This window comes from Grammomys surdaster, unplaced genomic scaffold (genome assembly GCF_004785775.1).
Source record: "Grammomys surdaster isolate TR1022 unplaced genomic scaffold, NIH_TR_1.0 125349, whole genome shotgun sequence".
Classification (NCBI taxonomy): Eukaryota; Metazoa; Chordata; class Mammalia; order Rodentia; family Muridae; genus Grammomys; species Grammomys surdaster.
The window spans coordinates 694276-714084 of NW_021620222.1; the positions used below are offsets into that span (position 1 = coordinate 694276).

At 45.8% G+C, this 19809-nt stretch overlaps 1 protein-coding gene across 3 annotated transcripts in view; it reads left to right on the top strand.

Moving 5' to 3' along the window:
- LOC114637566 (myeloid cell surface antigen CD33-like) overlaps positions 1–19801 on the top strand; it is a 22982-nt gene extending 3181 nt beyond the window's left edge. Inside the window, exons 2-9 of one of the 3 annotated variants that reach the window (XM_028785782.1) lie at positions 296–375; positions 14823–14876; positions 15319–15379; positions 15450–15830; positions 16093–16371; positions 18050–18143; positions 18411–18477; positions 19342–19801. In XM_028785782.1, coding sequence (XP_028641615.1) covers positions 15343–15379; positions 15450–15830; positions 16093–16371; positions 18050–18143; positions 18411–18477; positions 19342–19413 — 930 coding nt within the window. In that variant the 5' untranslated portion in view covers positions 296–375; positions 14823–14876; positions 15319–15342 and the 3' untranslated portion in view covers positions 19414–19801. Of the gene's footprint in view, positions 1–295; positions 376–14822; positions 14877–15273; positions 15380–15449; positions 15831–16092; positions 16372–18049; positions 18144–18410; positions 18478–19341 lie in introns of those variants that run through there. The other 2 variants (XM_028785785.1, XM_028785784.1) reach the window with 2 other exon arrangements.
- Positions 19802–19809: the final 8 nt, after the last annotated feature.

A 19809-nucleotide genomic window follows, 5' to 3' on the forward strand; every position in this document is an offset into this window, starting at 1 on the left:
TATGATGTATGTGTATATGATGTGTATGATGTATATGTATGTATATGATGTATCTGTATATGATGCATATGATGTATATGTATGTGTATGTATATGTATATATTCATCAAGAGTGACACTTGCTTCTTTTAAGATTTTATTTTGGGGTGTGTGTGTGTGTGTGTGTGACATAGTGCTGGTGCTCACAGGCCATAAGAAGGTTTCTGATCTCCTGGGGCTGGAGGTACAGGTGGTTGGGAGCTGTCTGACATGGGCTCTGGGAACTGGACTCAGGGTTTTGTTTTTGTTTTTTTAGAGTAGCAAGTGCTCTTAACCACTGAGTCAACTCTCCAGCACCCAGGATTTGATGTGAACGTAGGACTTCAAATATGCTAGGTAAGTATGGGAAGTACCCTTGGACACCTCCAGGCCTCTGTGACCTTTAGTTTGTATTTTGTGAGTTAGCCAGTTTGACCTTGAAGATACTCCACAGGTCAGGCTAGCCTGGACTGTGTGATTCTCCTGCTCCAGTTGGTGAAGTTGCTGGGATTATGAACCCACCAAGACCATATAAGTTTAGTTTTAAAAATGCAATCCTGTTTATCTATTTATTTTCTGTTTTCTGCAGTTTTTTTAATACCCTCAAATGTACTATTTCATAGACCAGTGTGACATGAGCCGGTGATGTTTCATCAGTACTTTTTACAGCCTTAGGTCCTGCATTTAGGTTTTCATCAATTTTGAGCAATTTTAGTATGTGGCGTTGGTTCACTGACAGCGGTTATTTGAAAAAGGGGAGGGCTGGAAAGAGGAAGTTTAGGAGATGGATGAGGCAGTACATAGTAACTGAAAAGTCTGGTTGCAACACAGAGGAGAAGTGGCCATGGGTAAGAGCTTCTGTCCTCTATTTTCCCCATTAATTAATTTATTTATTCACATTACATTCCAATCAATGCTCCCCCACCCCCTGATCCAACTGTCACACAGCCCTTCATGTCTCCCCTTATCTTCTGAGAAGGTGGATTTCCCCCCATCCTTCCTGCCCTGGTACATCAAGTCTCTGCATGGCTTCTTCCACTGAGGCCAGACAAGGCTGACCAGTTAGGGGAACAAGATCCACAGACAAGCAACAAATTTAGGGACAGCACCTGCTCCAGCTGTTGGGGACCTTACATGGTGGGGGGTAAGGTCTAGCCCATGCATGCTCTTTGGTTGATAGTTCAGTCTCTGAGAGTCCCCAAAGGCCCAGGTTAGTTGACTCTGTTGGTCTTACTCTGGAGTTTCTATCCTCTCTGGGTCCCTCAATCTCTGCTTTCTTATTTTTCTGAGAACTACTTGACAAGTCTGTCCTCAAAAACCTCTAATGGCACCTGGAACAGTCACATACAATGGTCATCAGAAACAGACATCTCAATTTCATGGCTCAGGAACATGTAAATCTGAAGTCAGGTTCCCTGGGTTCTTATCTGTGTATCACATGGCTGTTCCTCTATAGAGTGGATGGGCCTGTCTCTTTCCCACTACCACCCATGCCTCTGTGGTCATGAGGCCTTATCTTGAAGGTGCATCTGTTTCCTTCTACTTCTCCTTAAAACACTTGTGATTATGCCAACTGGATTGCACAAGGTTCTTTGTCACATCTGCTTCTGCTAAGACTTTTTTATAGAAGGGAAAAGAAACATTTACACATTCCAAGAAGCAGGGCTGCCCTGCATCTATCTGCTCCAGGGGCATCCCTGTATCCATCTTCCCCTTGAGCATCTCTCTATGTTCCTCAAGGGGAATCCCTGTATCCATCTGCCTGTGGGGCATTCCTGAATATTACAGACTGGGCTCCCTTGACTATCCTTGCTCTGCTCTTTGTCCCTTACACATTAGTGGGCTAACAGTCTGCTGCTCAGAAAGGGACTGTAAAAGGCTGAAAAGAGACTCACAGGAGAAATATCTAAGAATAGCTGTCTGTAGCCACAATGCATGAATGATTCTTAACAGTGCACAGACAGCTAGACATCACTTCAGTTTTAATGTTTTACAAAAGTAGCTATTTTACATCAAGGAAAGAAGTACAAATGATAACATGTGAAAGTTAAATGAAAGAAAACGTAAAATCCAAATGAAGCCGTCTGAATGAGCTGTTCCTGTCCTGAGGCTGTTGTGTTTGGCTCCTGATTTTCTACAGTGGCATTCCTTAAAACATCTGTTTCATGGGATGGTGTAGAAGGCATTACCACAATATAAATGTGTAGAGGTCAGAGAACAGCTTGCAGTAGGAAGTTCTCTTCTCCCAGCGTGCAGGACCTGGAGATCGAACTTGTGTTCTTGGGTTCAGGGGCAGCACCTTTACCTGCTGACCCATCTCTCTTCTTTAACAATTCCTTACATGTTTGTAATATAATGTGATCATATTATCTCGTGATACTCACCTCTATTACACACCCACTCCTTTCTGTCTGCTTCCCCTGAATCTCAAAATGCTCCTTGCCTACCTTCTTGTTATAAGTAACTGTTCTCTGAGCCTACAAACTTCCATCTAGTGGAGTTCAGCTATACCTCCTTATGAAAGATCGCCATAGCTGGGCCAAATAGAAGGGTAGAGTAGATTTCTACCACTTGGTAACACTCACTGCATGTGCTCTGAGGGAGGGGCTGGACTGTATAGAGTCTGGAGGAGACCAGAGAGAGAGCTCCACCTACTAATATAACGTATTAGTTATATATGGCAACTTGAAGAGCAAGTCAACAGGGAATGACTGTCTGTGTTTTATAATTCAAGACAGATACCTTTCTCTAGCTCAGTGTCATAAATATCAAAGATGGCTACACAGGTATTGACAGAAGCACATGATGGCCATAGAGGTAAGAAATCACAGACCTGTGGTCACACCTAGTAACTTCAAAAATTGAATGAATTGTCAGTGACTGACAGGGCTAGTTGTATAGGTGAGTTAAACTTTCAGAAGGGTCATTATTACTCCTGCTCCTACAAGGATGAGGAACCTGTGAGATCCAAGCAGAGATGAACGTTATATGCTCCAATCTGGAGGAGCTAAGGGAAGGTCCCAAATGGAGCAGAGTTTGAGGTTCATAGACACTGAGACCTGAGGAATAAAATCACAAAGAAAAAACAAGTCTTCAGACACCACCCTGGGTCCCTCATCACTCAGAGCCAGGGAAAGGAGATGGAAGAAGCAAGAAAGCTGGGAGGAGAAGCCACTGAACAGAGACACCTATGAGGAAAGTGCAGAGGCAGGTCCTGTGGTCACAAGTGATGTGAGAGCAAGAAAGGGGCTGGCCATCAGTCTCAGATGCTGCAGGTTCAGGAAGCCACGGCTGAGGTGACTCTGGGATTCAACTAAGTGGGTCAGGTAGGAAGACATCTCTGGTGAGTGATGAAAGTTGAAGGGGGGGGGGACTTGCACACACACACACACACACACACACACACACACACACACACACGAGCATGGTTGATGCTAAGAACACCATAGGGAAACGTTGCAGTTAATCAGAGCTAGAAAATAGGTCAGAATCACTGGCCACATCCAGTAACATTAGGATGTCCCATATACCTGTCTGTGAAGGGCATCTCATGTCCAATGCAAATCGCGCTGCTATGATCTCATGCCTTCTGCTAGTGGCATTGTCATATCCTCTCCACCACAAGAACTCGTGGGATAAAATGGCATTCTATCCCTTTCTAGCTCACTTGAATGTCCCTCTTTATTTAGCAATCTGTCTTTATCCTTCTAGCACTTGATCATCTTTGCATTGCTGCCTTTCTGCAGATCCAGTGCCCTGCACACACAGTCTTTCAAAGAGATCTGATGGAGGGGAGGGGTCACGAGCAACAGATGGATGAGCTTATGAAGGACCCACCACCCCTCAAGGCTTAATTTCCCCGTGTGTAGAATAGGCCAAGTAGCATTTTCTACCCAGTTTTTGTGACTGTTTTGTTTAATAGATCTTCCAAAAAGCAAACAAATGCTATCCATACTGGAAATGCTCTAAGTGGTGTTGTGTCGGCTAGTCTTAGGGCAACTTTACACAGACTGATGAAATCAGAGAGGAGGAAGCCTCAAATGAGAAAATGCCTCCATAAAACAGGGCTCTAGGCAAGCCTTAGGGCATTTTCTTAGTTAGTGATTGACAGGGAGGCCCAGCCCATTGCCCATTGTGAGCAGTGTCATTCCTGGCTTGGTGGTCATGGGTTCTATAAGAAAACAGGCTAAACAATCCATAAGGAGCAAGGCGGTAAACAGCACTGCCCCACACCTTTGTTCTCTATGAATGCAGATGCTCAGGGATTTCACATCCCCATCGGCAATGGTTACAGACTGCTGTATGTATAAATATCTCATTGGGTAGAAAATTATTCAACACTGAAGTCAAAGACATAGGATCGAGTGTGTGCTCTTTCATTTTTCTAACAGTGTGACATCAGGAAAGACATTGTCCCCTCTAGGTCTTGTTTTTCTCCTCTGTACAATGAATGTCAAGATTCCTACATCTCAATGTTTCAATGCGAGTCAAAAAAGGCTCACACCGAGGACACTGCAGGAATGAAGGGAGAAGGTCGGTATGCTGATTCTTCCTGCTTGAAGAGCTTGGACCACAGGCTCAGTGTAATCTCTGCATGTATGGTACCACCCCCGCCTCAGCTTCACTTCCTTCTTGAAACCCTATAGAAACCATTTCCCATCCTGACTTGCATCCAGGATCCTCTTTCTTCACTCAGACTTCCCTTCTTGCAATCTCACATTTGGCCTATGTTCTGCTTTAGGTAAAATGACATATAGGAATGAAAGGAGTTTGTATACCAGAGAGCTGACCACACTGAAAATACCACCCCAACCTGTCCCCCAAAACAATAATTGAAAACCTTTTCAACTTTGCCATCTAGGCAAGGAATCAAAAGCTCATTTTTTTTTTTTAAGGCCCAGATGGTGAATGTGTCAGGCTTTGAAACCCTCATGGTCTGTGCTGCAGCTATTGCTAAGGTAGCTGATCAAGTGACTGAAGGGTGACAAATTGAACAGGTGACTGAGGAGAGAATAATCAGGTGACTGATGGATGACAGGAACAGGTGACAGAGAAGAGACAAGATGAACAGGTGGCTGGGGGGGGTGACAAAATAAAACAAGTCCCAGTCTAATAGCCAGGCTAGTTTATGGTGAACTGTGATCCCGTGTCCTCGTAACTCGGTCCTCATGTATCCTTACAGAGTCTGTCACAGCCCAGCACATCCTTAGGTCCACAGATTGAACATGTTCTGTCATGGAAGGAGGACAGCATATGTGACATGGCAATGAACCTTCTTGTAGATGTAGACACGGTGCACAGGGTGGCAGATGCTTTCTCTGCTGACCCAGCCTTTCCCTTCCCACTCTCCTTCCATCTTGTACACAACCTCATCTCAGAAACAACTTTGACCCTCTGTGGACTGTCCCCTGCATTATTTAGGTCATACTGTGTGAACAACTTCCTTGTGGGAACACGTGGCATACTCTGAATGATGCCAGGTGCCAGTTTACTCAGGCTGCAGTAACAGATGACTACACAAAAGTAGATTAAATCGCTTTCTCAGTTTGAAAAACTGAAAGTCCCAGATCAGGGTGTGTACAGGGCAGTTTCCTTTTGTATCCTGCCTTGTATCATCACACGGTTCATTGGGCATGTGACTCTTTTAATAAGGACATAGGTGTCCTATATTAGAGCCATGGCAATAACATCATTTAACTGAGTATCTTTTATAATATCTTGTTCCAGATACACTCATATTTTATCAGATTCGGAGGCTTCTGCACATGAACTTGAACAGGATACAGTGCATCCAATGAAGCTCCAGGATTGCACACATTTGACTGTGCAGAGAGGTCTTGCCCCTTACCCAAGAAGGACTATAGATAGTAGAAAACCCACCCCACACCAGCAGTACCTGGAACTTCTTCTTGTGATGCCTCAGAGGAAAAGAAAGACCCTCCTCATTCTCCCCATATACTACTGAGAACCCTCAATCTGTCCACCAGGACCTGGCCCAGATGGAACATCTCCCTCCCTGGAGCTGTTGCTGAGGGTTCATTAGCAGCACATCTGGGTTTTCTGATTCAAATATGGGAGGTTCACAAGAAACAGCTAATCAGGGCTCCTCCTCTGTGCTCTCTGATATTTGCTGAAAATATTTGTGAGAGACCAGCAGCTTTCCCCATTTTCATCTGTGCCAATATGTTTTCCCTCCAGTGTCTGAACATTTGGGAATAACTTTTAAGTACTATTTGTGCTTAGAGGAGGTCAAGTGGCAATCATGGATACTGTCAACTGAGCTTCTGTTCTCACAAATACTCAGCCTCTTGTTTTAAATGACCATGCTCAGGCAGTCCATTGTCACAAAGAATAAACCTTCAAAGATTTGTAACTACCACTTGGCAGAAATCATCCATGGGGTTGTGTGTGCCATGCCTTTGGCACATATGTGACATGCTCCTCATGACAGTGTCACATGGAACAGCCCTGAAATCTCTTTTTGTCATTTCTTTTATTGTCAACCCCTCAGCCCTTAGCTCTTTTTTTTCCCCTTAGCTCTTGCTGAAAGAACAGCTCTTACGCTGCCTTGCCTCCTGCACTGGCGTTAACATCTACCTGGTCCTTACTGGACAAAGTATCCTTGGCAGGATAGCCAGGTGCTGAGGTGTGCCATTGAATCTGTGTACTGAAATTCCAGGATGCATGACAAAGTGGGACCAGGAGGAAAGTCTGGGTGTGACTCAAGGATCAAATAATTACACCCTTGATCTGTTTCCAGCCCTTTCTTTAGAACAAGGGATTATACTGATGTTGAATAACCATTCAGTGGAGTTCTGGAGAGGAAACTCAGCCATCCTCTCAATGCTGTCCTATATTATCCCTGTTCATGACACCTCTTCATGAGAATACCCTTGAGTGTCATGTATCATAATCCTGAAGTGCCCCACTGACATCTTATCCCTACTAGACAGAGCACCCTTGGCAGGATAGTCAGGTGCTGAGGTATGCCCCTGAATCTGTGTTCTGGAATTCCAGGATGCATGGCAAAGCAGGATGAGGAGGGAAGTCTGGGTATGACTCAAGCATCTGCCAAAGATATCCTGTACAAAGAGGAATTTGAGTTCTTCGAGAGAGAGACTTGTGTGGACAGTAGTGTAGCATAGACAAGAGCATCTAGATAAATTGTGGTTTTTATTTGAGATTCTGGATGAAGCTGAGGTCCTGTGATAGGGAAGGTGAGAATTCAATGGTTGAATTCGAGCCCATGCTGGTGCCCCATTCAGTAGTCTAGATATGTGTGCTACCTGCTCTTTTGGCTTTCTTAAGGTGTGGAAATGTTTACCAATCATGAAAGAGTGACATTGAGAAAACATTGTGTGACTCAGTTCTTAAGAGTACAAGTCAGGCAGTGGTAGTGCATGCCTTTAATCCCAGCACTTGGAAGGCAGTGGCAGGTGGATTTCTGAGTTTGAAGTCAGCCTGGTCTACAGAGTGAGTTCCAGGACAGCCAGGGCTACACAGAGAAACCCTGTCTTGAACACACCCAACAAAAAAAGAGGAGTGTACATACTAGGTGACATGAGGTCATATAGGGTAACACCAAGGTTTGCCAGCAGTCTGAACATGTATGGAGATGGCAGACCACAGTCTTGAGTGTTGAGTGTGGGAGGAATGGGTAGGCTGGGGTGGGAAGGCTTAGCAGGTTAGAACAGCCACTCTGAATGATTGAAGCTGCCTCTGGGATTCAGGATGTCTCTACTCACTTGCTTTCTGGACCTAGGATTGTAATGTAGTACAGAGGCCCTGTAGGTCACAGCTTCCTGAAGGATGTAGTGTGGTTGTATGTTTGAGTGATTATATAGAAAAGGTGCACATACAGTTAGATCCTTCACTGTCCCAAGAAAATGTCTCTTCCTGAGATAAGTAACATTCCTCAAGATCATCAAGAGTCTGCCACTAACACAGGCAGCACATAGCCCAACATGCTCATTCTGTTGCTGAGACTCCATCTTTCTGTTGGGACTCTTCCCCACAGTTCCACCAAGACTTGCACTCTTTCTTCATTCTCTTTGCTTCTATAGCATAACCCCAAGGACTATCTGTGCTGCTCTGAGTATAGCTTGTCTTCTCAATACCCATGAGGCCAAGGCAGGAGGACTGAAAGATCTAGCAAGCCTGAGCTGCACAGTGATATCCCATCTCTAAGAACAAAACAAGATTGACACTAGTAGGTCTGGGAGCTTGAAGACAAGAAATCTCTCCTGATTGGTGAAAACTGGGAAGAGAAGAAAAGTCAAAAGAGGTGAACAATGTGGTAGCCAAGGTTATGTTTGAGAATTGTTGCAGTAAATCAGAGTTGAAAAGCAGCCCAGCAGCAGGAAATGGTTGAGTGTGCAATTACCAGTCATCTCTAGCAGCATTGATGCTGTATCTCCAGGATGCCCTATGCACTTGTTCTGTCTGTGATGGTCATCTTGTGCTAACAGCTCTCCCATCGTGTCCCCACCACATAGATACCCACAAGGAAAGGATAAGATCTAATGAAACTTCTGCCTCCTCAGCCTGAAGGCACAGTTGGCAGTGCTGTGAAGAGTTAGTAATCTCTCTTCATTATGCTAACACCCAAGCCAAGAAGCCCATCTGAAATGGGAATTTATGGTTTTGCTGGAGACTCAGTTATGTCATGTTGCTGAAAGCGGTCTTATGAGAGGATGTTTTGCTGAAGCAGATATGTGGTGTATTTCTGGAAGCTATCTGGTAAAAGGGCATGTGATGTTTTGCTGGAACAGACACTTGAGAGTACATATGATGTTTGGAAAGAATATAAGTATAGCCCAACAGACATTACACGATGCTCTTCCATTTGTTCACCTTGCTGGTCTTCTCTGATTTTTGCTTGTGATAACTTCGTGGAGAAAAGTGTTCTTGGAGAAATATCCTGCTGATTTGTATTTGGTGTTTTGCTAGTGGACTAGATTGCAGACAATGAAGATTGGAATTTCCCCAGGGAAGAATAATTCTTCTTCTTCTTCTTCTTCTTCTTCTTCTTCTTCTTCTTCTTCTTCCTCTTCCTCTTCCTCTTCCTCTTCCTCTTCCTCTTCTTCTTCTTTTTTATAAACAGGTTCATATCCCCTGTGTCCTATTAACTATCTCCCCCCCCTTCCTTTGGTTGGTGGGCTATAAGGGAGGTTAAGAACCCTTATTAAAGTGGGTTTTGAAAAAAAAATCTAAGCCTACACCCATCTTTGCATTTTTTTTCTGTATGTTAAGTGCTGAGTTAGTTTGTCTCCTATTTCTATGATAAACATCATGACCAAAATCAACTTGAGGAAGAACAGGTTTATTTTAGCTAACAGTTATAATCACCATTGACAGAATCTAGGGCAGAAACTCAAGGCAAGAACCTAGAGACAAGGACTGAAGCAGAGACCATGGGAAATAATGCTTACTGGCTTGCTCTATGGCTTTCTCAGACTGCATTTTTATACAGCTCAGGACCCCCTGCCCATGGGTGACAGCACTGACAGTGGAATGGGCCTCATACATCAATCGTCATCAAGAAAATGCCCCCACAGGCTTGTGTACAGGCCAACCTGTAGTGACAAAGAACAACACACTCAGCAGTTTAAACCACAGGTTTGTTTTCTCAGTTCTGAGGCTAGAGTCTCAGATCAGGGTATGCTTGTGGCAGAGTCCTCCTATGGCCTCTCTTGTCAACCTGAAGATAGTGTCTCCTATGTTTGCACATTCTTTGCAATGTGTGTTTCTATGTCCAAAGCTCCTCTTCTAATGAGAATACAATGGTACTGGGTTAGGGCCATGCTAATTGCCTCACTACAACCCTTTAAACAGTTTATTCCAGACACAGTTACAGTCTGAGGGACTGGGGAATTAGAACTTGAAAACATGACCTTTGACCTGATTCAGCACATGATGCTCTGTGAGGGTAGACACGTGACTATGTAGAGAGTGGTTCTGTCTCTTCCCTAGGTAGCACAAAAGAAATCAGGGAGACCAGTCCCTAATGTTCCTTGGGGAACTTCACAGGAGGAATTCCTGCAGGCTGTGGACAATGAGGAATGGCTCGTTGAGGACATGAATCTCAGAATGAACACTGAAGACAGATAAGGTGGTCCATGTGAATTCTTGCACAAGTTAAACACCCAACACCCATGAGTCTGCAACTCATGTCATTGTGACCTAGGATGGTGGGTAAGAAGGCAAGTTGAAAAATCCAGGAGGTGGACTAGAGGAAAACAGGAGAGCTGTCCTGCCTCTCACAGTATGCAGCACTCAGGAGAGCAGGAATCAGTGAGCCTACACCTCACCTTGGAAGCACAATAAAGCTGGCCCTGGTGGTGCATCCCCCTCACCAACACACAAGGGTGTGAGTGTGGGAGAGATGGCCTTACCTCCTAGCCTGGGCAGCATGGGAGCGTTAGCCCTGAGGATATAAAAGTAGGTGAGCTTTCCCCACCCCTCACCTTGCCTAGGCTGCACAGTAGAGCTGGCCGTGGAGGTGTGTGTAGGGGGAAAGCCAGCCCTGAGGATGTGATAGTGGCTGAGCTTGCACTGCTCCTTGCCTGGGCAGTGCTGAAGAGCTGGCCCAGGTGGCATGGGTGCAGTGTGGGAGAGGTGGCCCTGCTGGTATGAGCATGGGAGAGCTGGCAGGCTACCACCCAGGCCACATCAAGGGCTTTGAGTTGCCCCATACCAACATCTCTACCATCTATTAACTGCTGGAGTGTGTGAAGGGGCTGGCCCTCCAGAACCAAAGCTCCGTGACACAGGGCAACAGCAGGATATCTGAGAGGAGTCCCAGGGAGGGTATGCTCATAGTATAGCATGGAAGCTGGAGGCCTCCTTGAACAGGACCACTGACTCACTGAAATGTCCATTTGCAAGAAAAGCTGTTTGGGCAAAATGGTATATACTATATGGCAAACTGTGACACAGCAGAGCTTCATAGTGAGATGCTTTATTTGTCTTCTCTTGGGGGCAGGTTGCAAGGGCGCAGGGGGATATGGAAGGATGGAGAGATGAGCGAGCGTAGGGTGCATGAGATGAAATAACAATGAATCACTACAAAGGGTTTTAAATAAGGTCCTTGATCCCCTTGGACTTGAGTTTTGTACCAGATGATGAGTATGGATCTACTTGCATTCTTCTACGTGCAGACATCCAGTTAGACCAGCACCGTCTGTTGATGATGCTTTCTTTTTTCCATTGTATGGTTTTGGCTTTTTTTTTTTTTGTCAAAAAACAAGTGTTCATAAGTGTACGGGTTTCTTTATGGGTCTTTGATTCGATTCTATTGATCAACCTGTCTGTTTCTGTACCAATACCCTGCAGCTTTTTAAAAAATCACCATTGCTCTATAGTACAGCTTGAGATCATGGATGGTGAGCCCTCCAGAAGTTCTTTTATTGTTTAGGATTGTTTTGGCTAGCCTGAGGATTTTGCTGTTGTTGTTTTTCCATATGAAGTTGCTATTCCAAGGTCTGTAAAAAATTGTGTTGGAATTTTGATGGGGAGTTCTTTGAATCTGTAGATTGCTTTAGGTACAATCGGCAATCCTACCAATATTAATCCTACCTATCCATGAGCATGGAGGATCTCTCCATCTTCTGATATCTTCTTCAATTTCTCTCTTGAAGCTCTTATCACACAGGTCTTTCACTTGTTTGGTTAGAGTTATACCAAGATGCTACCTCCTGTAGCCAGACAGGAACTCCAGTGGAGTGATAAAAGGACACCAACTCACCCACAAAAGTTTCAATCCAAAATTTGTCCTGCCTAAAAGAAATGCAGGGATAAAGATGGAGGAAACTGAAGGAATGCTCAGCCAATAACTGGCCTAACTTGAGATCCATCCCATGGGCAAACACTAATCCCTGACATTATTAATGGTACTCTGTTATACTGGCAGACAGGAGCTTAGCATAACTGTCTTCTGAGAAGCTCTACCCAGGAGCTGATAAACAGATACCCACAGCCAAACATTGGATGGAGGTCAGAGACCCTTATGGAAGAGTTGAGGGAAGGATTGAAGGCCCTGAAGGGGATAGGAACACCATAGGAAGACCAATGGAGTCAACTAACCTGGACCCCTGGGAGCTCTCAGAGCATATATGGACTGGACCGAGGCCCTGGGCACATATATAGTACATGAGTAGCTCAGTCTCCATGTGGGTCCCCCAACACTGGAACAGAGGTTCTCCCCTAAAGCTGTAGCCTGACTGTGGCATTTGCTTCTTATCAAAGCTGCCTTGTCTGGCCTCAGTGGGAGAGGATGAGCCTAATCCTGCAGAGACTTGATGTCCCAGGATTGGTGGGTAAGGGGGAGGCACCATCTCAGAAGACCGAGGAGGGACTCTGTGAAGAGGAGACTGGGAGAGGGCAGCCTTTGGCATGTAAAAATAACAAAAAAAAAAAGATCAAAAAAGAAAAAAGAACAATTCAAGATGTTCGAGATAGTAGACAGCATTCCTCCACAGCTCCTGCATCAGTTCCTGCCTCCAGGTTCCTTCCTTGAGTTCCTGCCCTGACTTCCCTGGATGATGGACTACAAGCTTCAATATGAAACAAAAGCTTTCTTTTCCAGGTTGCTTTTGGTCATGGTGTTTTATCACAGCCATAGAAACTCTAAAACAAAAATTGGCACCAAATCTTTCCTTCTGCTGCCTGCCAATCCAGATGTAGAACTTGTGGCTCCTTTGCCAGTATCATGATACTGTGGGCTGCCATGTTTTACTCCATGATGACAATAGACTAAACTTCTGAACCAGCCAAAATTAAATGCTTTTTTTTCCTTTATAAGACTTGCTGTGGTCATGGTGTCTCTTCACAGCAACAGAAATCCTAACTAAGACAAAAGTTGGTAACAGGGACTGGGGTATCGCTGAGATAGACTTTTGCTTAGACATGCTTTTGTCTAGAAAAGTATGGGACATTTGGAACTTTGGACTAGAAAAGTGATTGGACATTTTAAGCAAGGCTTAACGGAAAATACTAGTAGGAGCATGGAAGACAGCGGTGCTGAGGGTGACTTGGACAGTGGAGGTCTGGCTGGTAGTCATCAAGGAATGTGGCTACTGTTTGCCCTTGTCTGAAAAGTCTGCCTGATGCTAAATTGAAGGGTTAAAACCCTAAATTAACCTAAAGGTTAATTGCATTGGCAGAAGAGATTTCCAAATAGCCCAGTGTTGACTGAGTCTTGTGGTTACTAGTGGCTAGTCTTATGCAAATCTATAATAAAAAGAAGCAAACTGAGCAAAGAAAACTACAAAATGTATAGTTTGAGACAAAAGGGAGTACCAGGAAGTGTAAACAGAATGAAGAAAAGTCTAACACTAAGTGGAATAAAGAGAGTGGTGACCTCAGAGCAAGACCTCACCTACCCAAGATTCTAACTTGTGAAGAGGAATTTTTAAAAGGTGAAAAGGATCTTTAAAAAAAAAAGCTTGGGACTAGTTAGGCATTATACTCCTTTAATATCAGCACTCAGAAGGCAGGAGTTAGCCAATCTCTGAGTTCAATGCCAGCCAAGCTTAGGCAATTAAGAAAACTGTTGAAAACATAAATCTGGTGAAAATGTATTTCAACAAGGGTTCCATGTTCCAGCCCCAGCAAGCAGCAGCCACCTTCTTCTCCAAAATATCACAAGTACAGTCTCTAGGCAGCTACTAATGTTTTTCTCCTCTGAAGCCTCTTGGACAAGGCCGTCTTAATCTTCATTGCTCTCAGCACCACTGTTGTGCCTGCTCCTACCAGTATGGCCCATTAACCCCCTTAAAGTGTTTAACTGATATTCAAGTCTAAACTACTGAAGTCCACATTCCACCAACCAGCAGTATGGTCAGACCTGTTGCACCAACATCTAACTCCTAGTACCAACTTTTGTCATAGCCAATGTTCTATTACTGTCAAGAGATGCCATGACCATGGCAGCTCTTATAAAAGAAAGCATTTAATTAGGGTGTTCTTACCATTTCAGAGGTTTAGTCCATTTTTTTTTATCACAGTGGGAAGCACGGCAGCATGCAAGTAGACATGGCACTGGGGATTCAACATCCAGATCCAGAGTCAGCAGGAAGAGAGAGTGACACTAGGCCTGGCTTGAGCGTTTGAAACCTCAAAGTCCACCTCCAGTGATACAGTTCCTCCAACAAAGCCACACCTCCTAATCCCTCTCAACTAGTGCCACCTCCTGGTGGCTAAGAGTTCAAGCATATGAGGCTACATGGAGGGGAGTGTTCTCATCCAGACAACCATACTTACGATATTTTATCACAGAAACAGAAACCCTAAGATAGGAACTTTAATTGCTCTGCTTAACACTGAGCCACAGAAGAGACACAGATGAGGACATCTGCCTCTGAAACCCTAGGTATCTTCTCCAGTATCTTCTGGATGTTTTCCCACTTGCTGGTCTATATAACCTGCTCTGTGTGGTCTGCACCAGGGACAACTGAGGAAAAGAAGTAAGTGCATTAGGAGGGTCAACCTGGGGACCACACTTTACAAAGCCATTGGAGTTTGGTCCTCCCATTCTGTCCACTTATTCCTGAAAACCTACTTGCCAGAACACAGGGTAGTCACGTTCCCGTCTGTTCTTTCATCAGCCCCTCCCTGCAGCAGCTGGAGGCTCTCCTCGTTCTATATAGACCTTTTTAGTCTTTCCTCTCAGTTTTCCAGCAAAGAGGAGCTTCTCATGATGTGCTTCTGCTACATGCTCATTCATTTCTTCATGCCTTCATTCACTTATTCATTTCTGCATACTTCACCCTAGGTGACATTCACCCCCCCCCCTCATTTCTTAGGGTTCCTGGCTCAGGAGCCAAGATTCCAGCTGGTGGTGCCCCAGTCTGTGACAGGTGAGGAAGGCCTGTGTGTCCATGTGCACTGAAGTGTCTCGTTCTTTATTCCTTATTCCTCTGTTAACCCTTTGAACCCTGCTTCTGCCAGCCTAACTTTTGAGAGGATTCAGAAGCTGTGGATTTTCAGACAGCATCTAATGTTCCGATGGTGCCAGTGGAATGGGAGGAAGCCACAGAGAGGACACAGGAGCAGGGGGTGGGCTCCTTTCAGTGAGTGTAGCCCAACATGTGGAAAGTTGAAGTGTTTAATCTTCAAGCTCTGTGGCAGCTCTGATAGCATATGAGTGGGAAGTTCCTTCTCTGGTCAGTTACTCTCTGCCTGCTTTCATTACTGGGGTTCCAGTGAGATTTCTTCTCAGTCCTGTGACACCATAGTCTGAGACTCTTACCATGACAGGAAGCTTCAGTCACCCAACCTTCCTTCCCCTTTGACTTGTAGGAACTCAGGACCATTCACTGTGCTATGCTGTGGCCACTGCTGCTGCTCTTGCTGTGTGCAGGTGAGTGGGGGTGGGGGCTGGTACAGGGGCTGGTGGGACAGGACCAAGACAACCTCTCATTTCTTTGCAGGCTCCCTGGCTCAGGAATCAGAATTCCAGATGGTGGCGCCCAAGTCAGTGACAGTCGAGGAGGGCTTGTGTGTCCATGTGCCCTGCAATGTCTCCTACCCCTCCATTGGGCCCACCTTTGGACCTGTCATTGGTTCCTGGCTCCAGGAAGGGGCCAGTCTCCATGAAGACTCTCCAGTGGCCACAAATGACCCCAGACAACTAGTGCAGAAGGCAACACGGGGCCGATTCCTACTCCTTGGCGACCCACAAAACCATGACTGTTCCCTGCTCATCAGAGATGCACAGAAAAATGACACAGGAGTGTACTTCTTCAGAGTGGTTAGAGAACCTTTTGTGAGATACTCTTACAAAAAAAGCCAGCTGTCGCTGCATGTGACCCGTAAGCAATGAAGTCACCTGAGAGTATCTTAAGGCACTGTGTGTGTGTGTGTGTGTGTGTGTGTGTGTGTGTGTGTGTGTTGGAAGACTTGTACCTCATTCTCGGTAGATCCTATGATGCAGATGCTGGGCTGTGTGAGGAAAGATGGTTGTTCTGAGGCAGTCTGCTGTCCAGGGAGTTTTTGAGTGTCTCCATCATGGCTTATGTCTCTGCCTTTCTGTCTGTCTGTCTCCCTCCTTCCCTCCGTCCCTTCCTCCTTCAGCTCTATCACGGACTCCTGACATAATAATGCCAGGGATCCTGGAAGCTGGCCATCCTAGCAATCTGACCTGCTCTGTGCCCTGGGCCTGTGAGCAGGGAACACCCCCTACCTTCTCCTGGATGTCAGCTGCCCTCACCTCCTTGAGTTCCAGAACCACAAACTCCTCAGTGCTGACCCTCACACCTCAGCCCCTGGACCATGGTACCCAACTCACCTGTCTGGTGACCTTCTCTGGAGCAGGCGTCACTGTGAAAAGGACCATCCAGCTCAATGTTACCTGTGAGTGTTGGGTTAGGAAACAAGGCTCTGAATATAAAACAGGGGTTCATGGTAGCTGTGTCTTGGTAGCCTGACTATTTGTGGGTCCTGGAAACACACAGGCCCTGTCTTTCTGACTATGCTGTCTTAACTAGTTATGGGAAGTCCAGTCTTGTCTTGCCTTCAGCTCAACTTAAAATGGAAATTTTTTCCTAAAAAATTCTGAACAGAATCCCTTCTTCCATGTCCCACCAAAGCTGTCACAGGTAGGGAGAGCTATCATGGACTGGGAGAAGAGGTACTCTTCAGCTCCCAGACCACCTCTCCTCACACTACAGACACTCTCTGCTACAGAACCAGTGACCCCTCCCCATCCACAGACCACACAGATACATTAACACCTCAGCCCTCAAACTCCTCAATCCTTTGGACCTCTGGACATGGTTCGTGGCTACTGCTCAAATACAGAAGGCTCCCATATCTGAATCTGACAGTTACTGAGAAGCAGGTCTTAAGAAAAGTGTGGAGAAAGGTGCCTTCCTCATGGAGAGGGATGAAGTGGTCTGTGTTTACTTATACAGTTTGTGGCAAAACCTTCAGCCTGATCCTGGGATGAGCCGTAAGCCACACTCCAGTCTCTGAGAATTGCTGTGGAGTTCTGTTGTCAGGAGGACTTTGGAATTGCCTGGTTGTTTTTATATCTATAATTTTACTTTACATAAATTCATCCAGTATTAACTTTATCAGTATATAATCTATACAATAGTAACTTCATCACTAACAACTGCCATATAACAAGGAGCACACTATTGGTCTCCAGAACCTTTGCACGTCCTCAGATAGAAACTCTGATCTACGTAATCACTCCCTGTGCGCCTCTGGCAAACACCTGCTGTGATTTCTGCACATTTGCCTTATCTTCACATTTTTACAAAATTGAAACCCATGGAAATGCCTCTGACTTGCTGTTTCCCAGCATCCTGTGTTCAGGTCTCATCTCTGTGGCACACAACAGTATTACATTCCCTGAGGACCCAAACTGCATCCCAGTGTTGCATAGACCACACCTGCACACCCTCCTGTCAGAAGACAGACTCTGGAGTCATTTCTGCTGTGCTACTGGGCACCAGGCTTGGGGAACACATGTTTGTGTTTGAGAGTATGTCCCCCTCTCCTGGGCACACAGCAGGAGGGAGATTACCACCAGAGAGATGGTAATTCTGCTTTTCACTCTAAGTGTGCGAAGGTTTCCACAGTGAACCTTTACCACCCCTCTAGCAGCACATAGGAGCTCCACACACCCCACATTCCCTTCTTAGGAAAACACGGACTGTCACTGTGCTCAGAAGTGTCCCACTGCGGTTTTCACTTAACTGACAGTGAAGGAGACAGTGTTCTCCTTTTCTCGTTGGTTATTTCCCCATCTTCTGAGAAGTTCTATCTTGCAATGATCTTGTTGCTGTTTATGAATTGCTTTGTTTGGGTTCCTTGTGATGTGGGTGGTGAGAGACCGTCCTGTCTGCTGGGGAGTTGACTCATCACACCTATGTCATCAAGGAAATTTCTTATTCAATGGGTTTTGTTTTCAAACTCTCATTACTGTCAGTTGAGACACCAAATATCGAAGTCCAACTGAGAGAGGAAGGACTTGGGTTGTGGTTTTCTGGGTGAGCCCAGCCCAGTGCATGTGTTTCTGCAGGGAAATCAGGCCAGATGAGAGAGGTGGTCCTGGTGGCTGTGGGGGAGGCAGCGATCAAGCTCCTGATTCTTGGGCTCTGTCTCGTGTTTCTCATGTGAGTTCTGCCCCTGGGATATAAAGGAGGCCTGGGGGGACGACAGGAATGGGGGAGTGAAGGGATATACACAGAGCAAATGAAACAGGGGTGTGTGGGTAGGGGATGGCACCTGGGCTAGATGTCTGTGCTCTGGAGCACTTGGTGACCGACTCATTTCAACAACGAGGTAGAGGTGGCTGGCCATGTCTATCTCCAGAGCACAGTGGAGGGGACGGTTTTACACAGCCCCTCAAGTGCCCACACTTCAAGTTTTTGTTTCCTCAGTGTGATTTTCTGCAGAAGGAAGACGACAAAGCTGTCAGTGCACGTGGGCTGTGAAAATCCTATCACGGTTAGTCATATGATGTCCATGCATTCCACGTGTCTTTCACGCCCTCCATATTGGGGCCTGACTCAGCCACTCATAGCTACCCAGAGCACACCTTCCTGCTGGTACCACCTCTGTGTAGATCCCAGTGTGCGTTTCTTTTGCTCTTTCCGCTCCTCACGCCATGAAATACCACCTAGCCTCTCTCCCTCTGGGCTTCAATCCACCTATACCCATTTCTCCACGCTGACCTTTGCCTTCCTTCTTCCCTCCCCGATTTCCGGTGTGCCTTATTTTCCTCTCCTGGTAAACATGACCAGGGTCAGAAATGTTGCAGTAAACTGAAGGCAGGAATCGATCACATTTTAGAATCACTACCCATCTTCATCAGCATCTGATGCTGTGGCTCCAGTATGTTCCATGCACCTGTCTGTGACTGGCACCTCATGCCTGTGCTAACAACGCTGCCATGACGCCTCCACCACATGGAGACCATAGATAGAAAGTGGGCCTTGGGAAAACTGCTGTTCTTCAGTGTCTCTCTGGCTCACCTACACGGCAGCCACGTTAGCAATCATGTTTTGTTTGCCCAATCTGCCTTCATCTCTTTGCCATCTGAGCCGGTGTCTCATCTCTACGGTGCTGCCCCCCTGTGGATCCAGTACGCAATGCACATGGTGATTCAGGCACATCTAGGGTGGAGTAGAGAGCATGGGATGGGTGAGCTCGTGAAGGACCTCACCCTTACCAGTGAATGACTAAGTGATGGCTTCAGAACCATTTGTGGAACAATCGCCTTATAATGAATGCTCGTACAGACCCTCTCTACCTCCCTGAGCCTCCTCCCTGTGTCCTGCCATGTGACTCTTTTCTTTCGTTTCCACACAGGCTCATCAGCAGGACCCCAAGGCACACAGCAACTCCGAGAATCCAAGACCCTTGCAGAAGGCCTTACCTTAGGAACACAGCAGTATCCAGATTTCCCTGGATTTCATGGGGGTAAAGCCTCAGGAGTACTCAGAGATCTAAATCCACCAAGCTTTGCTCTCAGTGAAGCACGTGTGTCCTCTATGGCTCATGGATGATTCCTGGATCATTCTGATCCCAGAGTGGGTTATGCTGCTGTATGTGAGTCTCACACTCTATTGACATGGTCCGACCTTGCAATAAGAGACCTGGGACAGAGTCTGCGCTCCTTCGTTTACGTCCCCGGAAGTTGTTCCCTCTATTTTTGGTTTTTGTACTCAGTATAATAATGGTCCCTATCTTCTCTTCCTGCCTTACCTCTCTTTCTCCTTCTCCCTCTCCACATCTCTCATATGGATGAATATATACATGTGTGTGCCAATGCTCTTG